Raw genomic sequence first — 14,986 nt, 5'->3', positions numbered from 1 at the left:
GAAATAACTAAAATTGTAGACTTAAAACGAGCCTCTAGTACGGACACCCGCTGGTCATTTATGAGACCACCTCAAAGAGGCAGGCCTCGCTTAAGCGAGCACCCTATCGCTTAAGCAAGCACCCTCCCTTAGGGACTGGTCCTTTTAGTGACCTTCTGACTACTTTAGAGGAAATCGCTTTAGCGACAAGAGTCACTTTAGCGATGACACCAGACGTAGCCGGTTCAAAATGGACTTGGCATATCCAAATTCTTTGATGGGGTGCTCTAGATTCGTTCAGAACCCCGTGTATGCAAATGAGATATGCTACACCACCAAATTAGGCATTCTGGACTTAATGACGCATTCAAAATTTCTGCACGAGGTCTTTTTAATTAAAAGTGGGTCCCACACCAAAGTGCCATTTTGAGCCTAAATCTACAATGGGCCTCGAGATTAGATCAAAGGCATCAAAAAGCGAATGAAGGATCGTTCTAGACCAAACTCAACATTATAAAACTAACTGTGGTGTTAGAATTTCCATCTGAGTGCGTTTTCCAAGAATATTGACTGAAGTCAAACTTTGCCAAAACTTTAAAGTTAAAACGCCTAATAACACAAACTCAAAATGGAAACCCCAAAACCCGAACGAACACTCCTCCAAACAAAAATAGCCCTTCTAAAGATGATGGAAATAACAAAATTATTATCTGACATCATAATCTCTGAATGTTGACTCAAGTCAACTCTTTCAAGCTTAAACCTCACAATTGCCCAAACAACCAAAAAGCTCATCCGAACTCCTTGGGGAGCATGCTACCCATCCCAACACTGCTTAAATGCTATAAGAAAGCTACGGGAAGGGGCAAAATGGTAAAAACATGCAAAAAATAGGAATGACCACGAGGGTCATTACAGAAAATCATAAGAATAGCACCTTAAACCATATCATGAACATTGACCCAATCAAGCCATAAGAAATATTTAATTAAAATCATTTAGCTCATGATAAGCTTTTCTATAAAATCACACTTAACTTAAAGTGGCTAAATCATGGAAATATTTCATGATGAGATTACTTACCTTCTGAAGCAAACCTTACTTTTATAGAATCATATTGATACTTTTTCCAAAAGCATCCATGAAATCAAAATCCATAAATTCATGAAGCATGCAAAACCTCAAACCATAGTTCATAGTAATAAAATAGACATAATGCATAGGTTCATATGAAATTCATCAAAATCGTGAAATTAAGATAAATATTTGCATAATAACAATATTGAGATTGATAATAGAACGAAAAAGGTAAAAAATGCCCTTTTTCCACCTATTGGATCAAGAATGCCCTTAATGTATAGAAATAGTTCAAAAATGCTCTCCTTTCTCTATTGTATTTAAAATGCCCTTAACATATTAGAAGTGGTTCAAATTTTACCCCCTTCTACCTAAAGGTATGCTATTAAATGTTGTTTAATATGCCCGCATTTCGTGTGATCTTAATATATTTTATCAATAAATATGATATTTTTATAATATAAAAATATTTTTAAAAATTCTTTTTAGCCTTCAAATTTGAAATTCATTTTACTTCTATTAGCATCTTAGTTATATATTTTTTCCATTGTCTAATAATTTTAGTATTTTAAAACAACTAAAAGTTTTGTATAAATTATGTTAGCTGATACTGTATTTTCACTCAGAAATTAATTCAAAAAAAATATCTTTTAGTGGACATACATAATGAAATTTCTCTTCTCAATGAGACAATATTTTTATACAACATACATTTGGATTAATTCACATGTTAGTTTATATATTTTATTTAAAACAAATATTTCTATTACTTAAGACAAACAAGCAATATATTTTCAAAAAACAAATACAAATAAAAAAAACTAAATAATTTTTGAATTACTATTAAAATAATTATTGACATATATAATTAGAATTAGTAAATTTTGAGTTGTTTTTAATAAGTTAAGGGAATTTTTTATCTAATAGATAAAGGGAAGGACAAATTTGAACCATTTATAATAGGTTATGGGCATTTTTGATCCAATAAGTGGAAAAAGCACATTTTTGAACCACTTCTAATAAGTTAAGGGCATTTTTGACCCAATAGGTGGAAGGAAGGGCAAATTTGATCCAATAGGTGGAAGGAGGGCATTTCTGAACCATTTCTAATATGTTAAGGGCATTTAAAAACCTTTTCCCATAAAGAAATAATTGATTGAACCTAATGCTAGATCATCAAAATACTAGAACAATTAGATTGAAATTTATAGGAAAAAGGAGAGCAATATTTGGGACTTCATGGATGGAAAGGACCCATGGATGAAATTCCCACATACCTTGATGAATCAAAGCCTTAAAATTTCTTGTAATGGATACTTGACTTGAAGGAGAAGACTTGAGAGACTCTTTTAGAGAGAGGATTTTGGAGTAGGAGAGTTTTTGAGAGAATGAAGGAAATTTGAAGAGTTTGGGTAGTTATAGGATTTAGGAGTTATTCCAAAATGACCTAGTATTAGAATTAAAAGAGCGGGTACTGTATAAAATACCCATTAGCAAATAACTAACAAAACCCTCTTCGCGGACCCCTATATGGTCTGTACAAAGTACCATGGACCGTACAGGTATCCGTGGAAGGAAAGGTGGTATGGACTCCTGAATATCTACTTATATGGCAGGGTCTACGTGCCATGTAATCCCTTACAGGCCATAGGGGGCCTTGTAAAAGTACAAAACCCAATTCCCTAATCTTCGCTTCAACGATAAGGTCTATGGTCCGTAAGACCTTATACGACCCCTACAACCATCCATAAAGTCAACTTAAGATTTTTCCTTTTTCACAATCGCATCCACGATAGCACTCTACGGACTGTACGATCCGTAGAAGTCCTCATACCTATCTTGAACAAGTAATTTCTCTATAAGGAACATAGTAGATAGTCACAGACAATGGCATGAGAAGTTACCATATGCTCTGCTCGGTTATCGTACCACAATCACAACCTCCACTGGGGCAACTCCTTATATGTTGGTTTATGGTTCAGAAGTAGTAATACCTACTGAAGTGGAAATACCATCTTTGAGGATTATTCAAGAGGTCGGTTTAAATGATGCAGAATGGATTCGCAGTAGAATTGAACAGTTGATGCTCATTGATGAGAAAAGAATGGATGCAGTTTGTCATGGTCAACTTTATAAAAACAGAATGGCCAAAGCATTTAATAAGAAAGTTAAACCTCGACAATTCACACTGGGACAATTAGTATTGAAGAAGATATTTCCTCACCAAGGAGAAGCTAAGGGGAAATTTGCACCAACCTGGCAAGGTCCTTACATGGTTCATAGAGTTTTATCCGGAGGAGCAGTAATCTTGGCAGAAATGGATGGCACGATGAGCACAAAGCCAATCAACTCAGACTCCATCAAGAAGTGTTACATCTGAAGACATCAAGACTGGCTTTCATTTTTTTTATTTTTTTTTAAATTCCATGTAAACAGAACTACGTCTCGACCTGACTTCCCACGGTGGGGTACGTAGGCAACCAACATCAGGATCGGTCCTCTCTTAGAAAACCCAAAAATATCATTTCCATGTATTTAGAACTACGCTCAACCTGACTTCCCTCGGGGGGATACGTAGGCAATCCTTGTCGGATTCGATCTCTTTATATTTTCATTTTTTATTTATACTCGAACTACGTTACGACCTGATTCCACTTGGATACATAGGCAGCCTGAGTCAAGCTCGGTCATTGCATTGCATAATGTTTATTTCTTATCCTCGAAGTACGTACAGACCTAATTCCCATGTAGGGATACGTAGAAACCTTAAGGGTTCGGTCATACCTTAGAAAAACCTCCTTTAAGTAGGTATCATTAGAACATGAAGGATCTCGTGAACGAGTCAAGAGAAGCGTCGTCAGAAGACAAGACTACAAGAAAGATTACATTTGGATATGGAAAAGCACGATGGACTCTAAAACATTTCATAACCTTAAAATGATCAAGGATTACTCTCTCTCTCTATATATATATATATATATATATACATAATATACACATGATATACTCCTCCGTTAAAGAACAAATTATTATTATTTTTTTAATTTTATTTTTAATTATTATTCATTTATTTATTGAAAAAAAATGCTTCTCTACTATTCCACCTACTAAGTCTCTAGGTTAAGATACTATGGACGAACTATAGAAGTATTGGAGGTTCCCGGTGACGAGGCCTGAATCAGCGAGTTGATACAAATCAACATCCCCTCCCAAACTAAATTTTTCTTTGAGCGCAGGAAAACAGAAGATCGAGGAAGACAACCTCAAGTCTACGGGATGACTTAAGACGCCATTTGACTTCTCAAAATCATAAGCCAAAATATTCTTCCCTTACCTTATTTATCGGAAATACTTTATACTTGGATTTGCTGTCTAAAAGATTTCCATTTAAATCTTTGCAGGTACGATCGAGATCCGTATCAAAACACTGAAGACAAGGGGGGGCCCATAGGATAAATAGGATAGTTTACTTTTTGTCAAATATAACTCCCTCAATTGGAGCTTTGTCATCTAACCTCGTCAACAACTCCTCCGTTGGAGAATAGCGTCTAACTGTGTCGAATAAGCTCCCTCAATTGGAGAACGCCATCTAACATAGTTCGAACTCCGCCGTCTGGAGGCTGTATATAGCAAACATCATCCAAACTCCACCATTTGGAGGCTGTATATAGCAAACATCATCCTAACTCCACCGTCTAGATGTTGCATAGAGCAAACATCATCCGAACTCCGTTGTCTGGAGGCTGTACATAGCAAACCTCGTCAAACTCCGCCGATTAGGAGCATGTATACAACAACATTGTACATCTATAGTTAAATTTTACCCTACAAGTTTTACACCGCCGGATACAGGCGTTACATTACAACTTTACACCGCCGGATACAAGCGTTATATTACAGCTTTACATTGCCGGATACAGGCATTACACTATAGCTTTACACTGCCAGACACAAGCATTACATTACAGCTTTACATCGCCGGATACAGGCGTTACATTTACAATCTCTATACCGTCGGATACAGGCGTTACATTACAAGTCTTACACCGCCGGATACAGGCGTTACATTACAATTTCTACACCGCCGAATATAGGAGTTACATTTATAATTTCTATACCACCGGATATAGGCATTACATTACAAGTTTTACACCGCCGGATACAGGCATTACATTACCAGCTTTACATAGCCGAATGCAGGCGTTACTTTACAATCACTCCACCAGACGGAGGACACCGCATTACAACATGGAACTTCCTTTAAGCAACAAACTCAAGCAAGCTAGTTGAATGTCAAGCATCCCCAGCTACGCCAAGGATTCTCTTTCAAAACTCAACTAGACTCGATTCTCCAAATTTTGGATTTGAATAACTCTTTCATATCTCAGCATCACCACGACTTGATACTGGGGCAATTTGTTTTGAAAATTCATGTTCTTTTCTCTACCATAGGTCTTTAGATGAAATTACTATGGAGCATTTCTCATTCCAAGTTTGTTTCTTAGAATTACCTTCGACCTGATTTTTCACATCCTAGAATATGCTAATAACCTCGGTTCAAGCATTAATCATATTCGTTTTATTCGCGCTAACGTCTTTATCACTCGTTGAAAATTTGATGTTACCATAATCCAACACTGGGGAAAATTTTGAATTCGATCAAAATTTGTTGTGATTCTACCATCAAGAACTACACACGACCTGATTCTCATATAACCAGAGATATGTAGGCAACTTGAAACTGAAGTCTCGGCCGCAATATTTTTGCAACTCCCACTCATTTCATTGGGTCCCTCTGAGTTTATCCCATCGGTCGGGCAAACTTGGCTACTCCGTCAAATTTCTTTGCTCGTCAATTCATCCCTCATTCCCAAGCAAAGAAGGGGCAAGCTGTTGACACCCAATTTTGATCGACCTATAATTACTTTTCAAATCACTATCTTAATAGATATGCATTTTTTATTTTTTTTATTATTTTCTTATATATAAAACTTATATATATAAAAATTTATATTTTTATTTTACCCAATAAACCGTATATTTTTGACATTTTATTTCTACGACATTTCATTTTTATTACTACTATCATTACCATTACCATTATTATTATTATTATTTTTATCTTCATTATTGGTATTCTTAATTAAAAAATTAAAGTAACAAGCTTCGTATGTTCAAATATTATTTTGCATTATTTATTATATATTATATGTGTTTGTATATTTTCTTTATATAAAATATTACTTAACTAAGTTTATTTTATAATTTACTTATTCATATTAATATATACATATTACACATCTATTTTAATACGTCTTGTATAAATATGCATATAAAAAGTTATTACTTAATTAAGTTTAATATATATTTTAGTTAACTATATTAATTATACATCTATTTAGTACGTATTCTATACATATGTACGTTATATATACATATATACATATATTTACATAATATATACATAAGTAGTTACTTTATTTATAAAAATACTACTACTTGAATAAAATTTATGATTTTATTTATTCATAATATATTTGGTAATTAATTATATGACATTTTATTTTTTTACAACTAATTATAATTATAGCCTAATCCAATTTAATGTAGTCTACTTTTTTTTAATCAAATCTCATCCGTTCGTTTGATTGATCGGACGGCTCCCATTCATTCTCATCTCTTTCACACCCCAAAAACCCTAAACTATCTTATTCTTCCTCTTTCTAATAAAAGAAAAGAACTCTCTTTCTCTAAAAAACCCTCTTCTTCAACCTAACTCCCTCTCTCGACTCTTCATCTTCTCCAAAGAGAACAGAAGACACAACCGCCGCCACAGCCCCTCTCTCGCGAAACCACCACCATCGCCACCTTTCTTTATTCCCTCTCATCACCACCACAGCAGCCCCTCGAGCAACCAGCAGCTGCTAGTAGCCAGCAACCAGATGACAGCAGCCAGCAGCAGCGAACGTCGACAGCGGCAGCGGCGACGGCAAGCAGCGACCGGCGGCGAGTTGCAATAACGGCGACTTCCAGCAACAGCAACCTTCAGCTGCAGCAACATCAACACCACCATGGTCAGATATTAGTTAGCTAAAAGCTTGGAGATTTGGTTTGCTGAAGACATATCTTAACAGATCTGTCCAGGTTCGTTCTTTAAGTTTGATTGCCATCTAGTCTTTTAGCTTTGAGTATATTTTTATTTGTTTATGGTTATGATTCAAAGATTCTTGTGTGCTTTGCTAATTTTTATTTTTTTATTTTTTTTAGCTTCTCATGTATGAAAAATCTTAACATTTGCAAAGTCTGTGATATGGTCATATCTCATCAAATTCAAATCATTTGATTGTTAATTTTCATTACATCATTGGTGTGTGATTTGAGTTTATGGTTAAATTATTTGTTCATCAATTTCATACTCTTTGAATCTCAAAGACTTTGGATATGTGGTTACTTGGCCAAATTATTATGACTATTTTTCTCAGACTTTTGATTTGAGCTGTATATTTGTGTTTGGTTTGTCTTTAAGAATCCAAATTATCGTATATGTTTTCTTCAGTAAGTAGAAAATCATATTTTTTCTTTAATTTTGCTGAAACATGTATTGTATTGCCTAACTTATGAGTTTTCAAATTATTATAGTTTTAATGTTTGAATTTGAGAATTTGTAGCGAGTCGTGTGGATCTATTTATTTTGTTTCTTCCCTTTTGTCGAAACTGAATTGGTTTTATGCTTACATTGTAGACTGATATTTTCATTTGACGTGATTGGTTTTGAAATAGCCAAGTTGAAACGTTAACATTTCTAGCAGTATGAATATGAGTTGGTCTCTTAAAATTGATTATTGCCACAAATTAATTTCCTTATCATTATTGACATTGGGTCCCTTTGGCATAACTTTTGACTTTTTTGGAAACTATCTTTTAAATAATTTTAGATGCAAATCTTGGAAAGTCATATTTTTTTGATTTTGTTGACAAAATTTTGAAAATCTTGTCATCTTTTTGAAATGAAATACACCCTCACTGACTTACTTGTCAAAAAGTTTGAAATAAAATTTGGCTAGTAGTTTTTGTTGATTTCATTATCTTTTACCCATGGGTGTATCACTATAAAAAGACACACACAGAGACAAAAGAAAAAACAACAAAAAAGACAGAGAGAAAAAGATAGAAGAACACAAAAACAAAAAGAAAAGAAAAGAACACTAGAACTCAGAGAAGCTTTTAACAAAATACTTATTTGCTTTTAAGTTCTTTCTTTTGCCTCTTTGCTACTTTGACTCATTTGGATCTCAGATATTGCTACTGCTTTTCGTTGGCATATTAATAAAACTCATATTAACCGGTTAGTACTTTCTTTTCCTATTTTTATTGTATTGTCTTCACTTTAGGTTCTTACATATTATATCTTGTTAAAACAAATATATGAAGTATCCAGGTTAGTTCTCACTTTCTTTGATATATTGGTTTATTATTTTGAAATGTGTTCTTGCTTTGTTTGTTTGCTTTGTTGTAGTAAAATTATATAATCACGAGATACCTCTCTATATATTTTTATATTGCTTGTGTTGTCTTTATGATTTAGCAGGGTTTGAACTTCAAAGTTCAAGATACCAGGAGTGGCAAATAATTTTTTTTTTTAGATGTTGTTATCTCGTTAACATTTTTTGTATTATTTATTCATCTACCTTTTATTTTAATTTTGTAATAATCATGTAAACTCTACTCTGCATAATAATAAATAATTGGGGACTGTCTAAAGGGGAGGGGAAATCTACGTGCTACTTGTATTTATTATTTACTTTGATATAATTTTATGTGGTTGTTGCGCGCGCTAGATAAATATGCTGAAAGAAATTAGTTATTTTAATTGATGCTTAGAGTTAATTTTAAATGAAATACGTTTTTATTACAAAAATAAATATTGATAAACTCTACATTTTAATCAATCTGTCAAATTTTAATATTTTTTATTTATTAATATGTATTAAATAACCTGTCCAACTCTCGTATTTTATTCAAACTATCAACCATTCTATTATTAAAAATCTTGTACACACGCTTTCGATAGATAATTTCTAGCATGTTAATTGAATCATATGTCATGGTTTAAGTTTAACATTTTTAGCATGTTATCTGAAACATCATCTACGTGACTCTAGCATGTTAATTTATGTTGAAATCATGTTTAGGATTTAATAAGTTTTAATAGGCTATTTTAATAGGTACAATACCTATAGTTTAGACAATAAATATTATGTCATACATATCTCATGTCTATAGGACTTAATGAATATTTTTAGTATTTTTATAGGAATCAAAATTATGCTTATAAGACTACAAATATTTTCATCATATTGACTCATATAGAAGCTATATCTATAGGATTTAATAATATTTCCAACACATACTTCATTTAGAAAATCATGGCCATAAGATTTAATGGCCAATAGGTTAATCATATAGAAATCATGTTTAATGTAGAGTGTGGTCAACCTATAAATCATGCATTTATGTTAATAAATATTTTCTCTATTTTGTAGAAATCATGTCTATAGGTCGTTATAAATATTTTTTGTATAATACTATTAATAAAAATTCATACGTTTAGATTTTTAATAAGTATTTCTGCACCTTATATTAAAACCACGCCTCTAGAATTGTAACACATGTTTATCATAGTTTATAATATAGAGACCATGTCTATAGAATTTGATAAATATTTGTCATGTTATTCTATTTTAAAACCATGCCTACAATTTTAATCAATTTTCAACATATCATTTCATTTAGACACCATGTCTATAAATAACATTTAAAATAAATTTCAACATGCTAATCACCTAGGTATCGTTTATAGGGTTTAATATTATTTCAAACATATAGAAATCATGTCGGTAAGAATATTTTGAGCCTATTGGATCCATGGGTTCTAACAATATTTCTAGCATATTTTATCATATAACAATCATGTTTATAGGTGTTATAATTCTAGCATGCCAATTAAATAGATATTATGCCTGCATAAATATATATTTTTTCATAACATTATGTGTAAAAGTCATGCCCATAGGTTTCTAATAAATATGTATCATGTTATTCTATTTTTGAAATCATGTCTATATTTTAATAAATATTCAGCATATCAACATTTAGAAAATCATATCTATAGTGTTCAATAAATTTTCAACATGCTCTTAACTAAAGTCATGTTAATAGGATTTTATAAAATATTAATAGTTAATAATTAAAATTATCAAGCATGCTTCTTTTATCATAATCATCTTAGTAATTAAGTTTGTCCGTCATATTATTCAAGTTTGTACGCACACACACATGATCATGATGACCTTCACAACTTATCTGTGTTTTCAAGTATGTTAATTAATTAATGTAGAGGTTTATTTGAGATTTTACGTGCTAAATGTCGTCTTATTTGTTTTGTTTGACGATGTGTCTAATTAGAATGCCTATATTTCCTTTGGTCTAAACCCTTCCCTATTAGTATATCCAATGCCTCTTGGATATTAAGTTGGGTCGATAGGCACGCTTTAGAACGTTAGTTTTTATTTCTTTTAGATCGCTCTAGGATTACAATAACAAATGAACATAGGAGGGGTAGGGGTAATTAGGCCGTTCGAAAATGATGGAAGTCGGCCCGAGCAGAAAAATGCCAAAACTTTATATTTTTGTCTTCCGATTAATAAGCCGGCGCTGATCCGAAGAAGATAAGAATGTAGATATTTTTCTTTCCTGTCAACTTTTAAATATTTTTGTTTATATATATTTGGGGTAATTTAATATTTTAAAACTCAATGATTTTTAGGCATCATTAATCTTATTAGAAATTTCACCCAAATTAAATTTACGACATATTACACATCCATATATCTACACTTGTCTATTATCTTATTCACTTTTTATTTATATTCTTTTTATCATGGCTACAAATAAAGTAATCATTGTTAATACTAGACATTCATTTTAGTTATCATAAATTAAGTAAGCTTATTTATTCAAATGATTTTAAAATATACATTTGCATTTTCATACATAAAATTTTCATATATTTTTAGTATATTATTTATTATTTATTTTTACTATACAATAAATATATTATTATTAAATTTGCTCCATTCATATATAAGACGTATATATATGACATACCTTATATTTTCACCATTTTCTCAAAATTAATAAACCTTCTTTTTAATATTTCTAAAACAAACAAATGAATAAATATCCCTAATCATTTTTCTAAAACTAAGTTTAAGAACTATCTTCGGATAGGCTCTGAGGGATGCCTAATACCTTCTCCTCGAGTAACTAAAACCCTTACTTAGAATCTCACAGGTTTCACAAATCAAAATAGAGTTTATATTTATAATGGTTTTCCTAGTATTTTTCTTAAAATTAGGTGGCGACTCTAAACATTTTCAAAGTCAGAGGCATAGCCATTTTTATGTTGTGAACTATTTCGACCCGTTCGAAAATAGGATGCGACAACCTTCTCCTCAGCACCCAACCTATCTGTACTCCTCCCTATAGAATGGCTCTGACAGAATTGAAAGAGTTAAATGATCAATTGAAGTATTTGTTAGATAAGGATTTTATTAGACGGAATATCTCTGCATAGGATGCTCCGGTCATCTTTGTTAGGAAGATGGATGATTCTCTTTGTATGTGTATTGACTACCTACAATTGAATAAGGTCACAATCAAGAATAAGTATCCCATTCCAAGGATTGATGACTTGTTTGATCAACTTCAAGGATCAAGCTACTTTTCAAAGATCGATCTTTGACTGGGTTATTATCAACTTATAGTAAGAGAATGTGACATTCCAAATATAGCTTTTGAAACTTGGTATGGTCACTTTGAATTCTTGGTTATGTCTCTTGGACTAACGAATGCTCCTGCAACTTTTATGGATTTCATGAACTGGGTGTTCAAGCAATATTATGATATGTTCGTAGTTGTGTTCATTGATGATATTTTGATCTATTCTCAAAGTGAGGAACAATATGCTAATCATTTAAGGACTGTCTTGTAAATTCTCAAAGACTGGTAGTTATTTTCTAAGTTTAGCAAGTGTGAATTTTGGTTAAAGTCAGTTGCTTTATTTGGCCATATTGTCTTTGGTGAAGGTATCATGGTTGATCCTATGAAGACAGATTGGTTAAGAATTGGCCCAGACCATTGTCTCCTTCCAATATTTGAAGTATCTTGGTCTTAGCTAGTTATTATAGATGATTTGTGGAAGGTTGCATCTCAATTGACTTCTTTGACTAAAAAAGTGAAATTCTAATGGTCCAAGTCGTGTGAGAAGAGTTTTCAAGAGTTGAAAGATAGGCTTACCTCCGTTCCAGTGTTGACTTCGTCAAAAGATTCAGATAGGTTTGTTTTATATTGTGATACCTCCAGGGTTGATATAGGTTTGTTTTATATTGTGATACCTCCAGGGTTGATCTCGATTGAGTGTTGATGCAAAATGGTAAAGTGATAGACTATGCTTCTAGGAATCTCAAGGTGCATGAACAGAACTACCTGACTAATTATTTAGAGTTAGCAGATGTAGTTTTTTCTTTGGAGGTTTGGAGATACTACATGTATGGTATCCATGTTGATTTATTCATCAATCATAAGAGCTTATAATATGTGTTCACTCAAAATGATTTGAATCTTCGACAAATGAGATGACTTGAATTGTTGAACTATGATATGAGTATGTTATAACATCTGGGAAAAGTGAATGTTGTTGCCGATTCTCTTATTAGATTGTCCACGGATAATGTTTCCCATGTTGAGGATGAGAAGAAAGAGTTGTTCATGATGTTCATAGATTGGCACATTTGGGTGTTCGATTGATTAATTCTGAGGATGGTGGTGTTGTTTTTGCTTAAAATGGTTCTGAATAGTCTTTTATGGTGGATGTTAAGGCCAAGCAAGATAATGATCCTACTTATATTGAGTTGAAGAAAGCGGTTACTGAAAAATCTATTGAGGCCTTCTCCTAAGGGGGAGATGGTGTTTTGAGTTATCAAGGTCGATTGTATGTTCCTGATGTTAATGGTTTAAGGGAAATGATATTGTCCGAAGCTCATAGTTTGCGGTATTCTATTCATCTGGGTTCTACAAAGATGTATCATGATTCGAGGGAAGTGTATTGGTGAAATAAAATAAAGAGAGCTATTGTGGAGTTTGTGGCTAAGTGTTCTAATTGTCAACAAGTGAAGGTTGAGCATCAAATATTGAGAGGTTTGGCTCAAGATATTGAGATTCCTACTTGGAAGAGGTAAGCCTTGAATATGGACTCCATTACATGTTTGCCTCTTACTTGTAGGCAGCATGATTAGATTTGGGTGGTTATTGACTGAATTACTAAGTCAACATATTTTCTTCATATTAAGACTTCATATTCAGACAAGGACTATGATACATTGTATATTCAAAATTATTTAAGCTTCATGTTGTCCCATTATCTATCATTTCAGATTGAGGTACTCAATTTACATCTCAGGTTTGGAGATCTTTTCAAAAGGGTTTTGGTACTCAAGTGAAGCTTTGTACAACTTTTCATCCTCGGATAGATGGTCAGGCCAATCGTACCATTCAAACCTTAGAGGACATATTGACATACTATGTCATTGATTTTAAAGATATCTAGGGTGATCATTTTTTATTGATAGAGTTAGCCTATAATAACAGTTATCATTCCAACATTCAGATGGCTCAATTTGAGGTCTTATATGGTAGGAGGTATAGGTCTACTATTGGTTGATTCAAAGTTGGTGAAGTTACCTTGATAGGACCTGAGTTGGTGCATGAGGATATGTAGAAGGTGAGGTTGATTAGACAAAAATTGAAGATTGCCCAGAGTCAACAAAAGTCCTATTCAGATGTGAGGAAAAAGGAACTTGAATTTGAGGTTAATGATTGGGTCTTCTTGAAAATCTCACACGTGAAGGGTGTGATGCATTTATGAAATAAAGAGAAGGTTAGTCCCTAATATGTAGGACAATATCAGATTTTGAGGTGGATTGGCAAGGTGGCATATGAATTGGATTTTCCTCCAGAAATGACGTCAGTTCATCTGGTGTTCCATATGTCCTTATTGAGGAAATTTGTTAGTGATCCTAGCTCTATTGTGCCTTTGGACAACATTTTTGTGAAATAGAGTATTTCATATGAAGAGGTTCCGGTTGAGATCCTAGACCGATAAGTTAAAATGTTGAGGAATAAGGAAATAGCTTCAGTTAAAATATTGTGGAGGAACCAAGAGGTTGAGGGTGCTACGTGGGACGCCAAAGATGATATCATGTCAAAATATCCTCATATCTTTCCTTCCTTTCCAATTTGAGGTCTTGAGTTCCTTCATTATCCACTCAGTCAAATCCATGTGTTTCAGTTGTTCTTATATTTTCATATGCATTTATATTCATGGAATGAGTTTTAAAGTCAAATTTTAGCTTGGGATTGAATAACTGATGTTTTTATGCATTTTGATATGTTTTGAATTCATGTTGGGCAGAAATATTTCTTTCCTATCCTCTTCATGCTAGTTCGAGCTCTATTTGGGGATGAATGATCCTAAGGAGGAGATATTGTAAGACCCTGAAAGTTGGAAAAACTGAAAAATGAGGTTATAAAAGAGTTCCCAAAAAAGTTCAACTTTTTGGCACCAGGTTGTCTTCACAGAACCCTCTATGGGTCGTTAATGGACCATGAGTTGTAAAGATACACTGTGGTCCATCCTAGTCCATATTGGATCATGGGTGAGGACCACGAGGGGGACCACGACCTGTGGTGAGCATCACGAGCCATTATGGTCACCCCCTTAAATCCCCAAGTCAGCCTCCTCACCACGACCACTATCACAGGCTGTGGATCTCTTCACGGGCCTTGATGAAGGTCTTCAAAGGTTAACCCT

General features: G+C 33.2%; 1 protein-coding gene across 1 annotated transcript; it reads left to right on the top strand.

The window, feature by feature from the left end:
• Positions 1-3,019: 3,019 nt before the first annotated feature.
• Positions 3,020-3,436, top strand: LOC129890500 (uncharacterized). The gene has a single exon (XM_055966043.1). It carries the CDS (start codon positions 3,020-3,022, stop codon positions 3,434-3,436), a length of 417 nt encoding a protein of 138 aa, XP_055822018.1.
• The last annotated feature ends 11,550 nt before the right edge of the window (positions 3,437-14,986 follow it).

This window comes from Solanum dulcamara, chromosome 5 (genome assembly GCF_947179165.1).
Source record: "Solanum dulcamara chromosome 5, daSolDulc1.2, whole genome shotgun sequence".
Lineage (NCBI taxonomy): Eukaryota > Viridiplantae > Streptophyta > Magnoliopsida > Solanales > Solanaceae > Solanum > Solanum dulcamara.
This window is presented reverse-complemented; position numbering and strand designations above follow the sequence as displayed.

What these genes read in the sequence shown, in the direction of transcription:
- LOC129890500 (XM_055966043.1), top strand. Translation starts at nt 3,020, where the DNA reads ATGTTGGTTTATGGTTCAGAAGTAGTAATACCTACTGAAGTGGAAATA.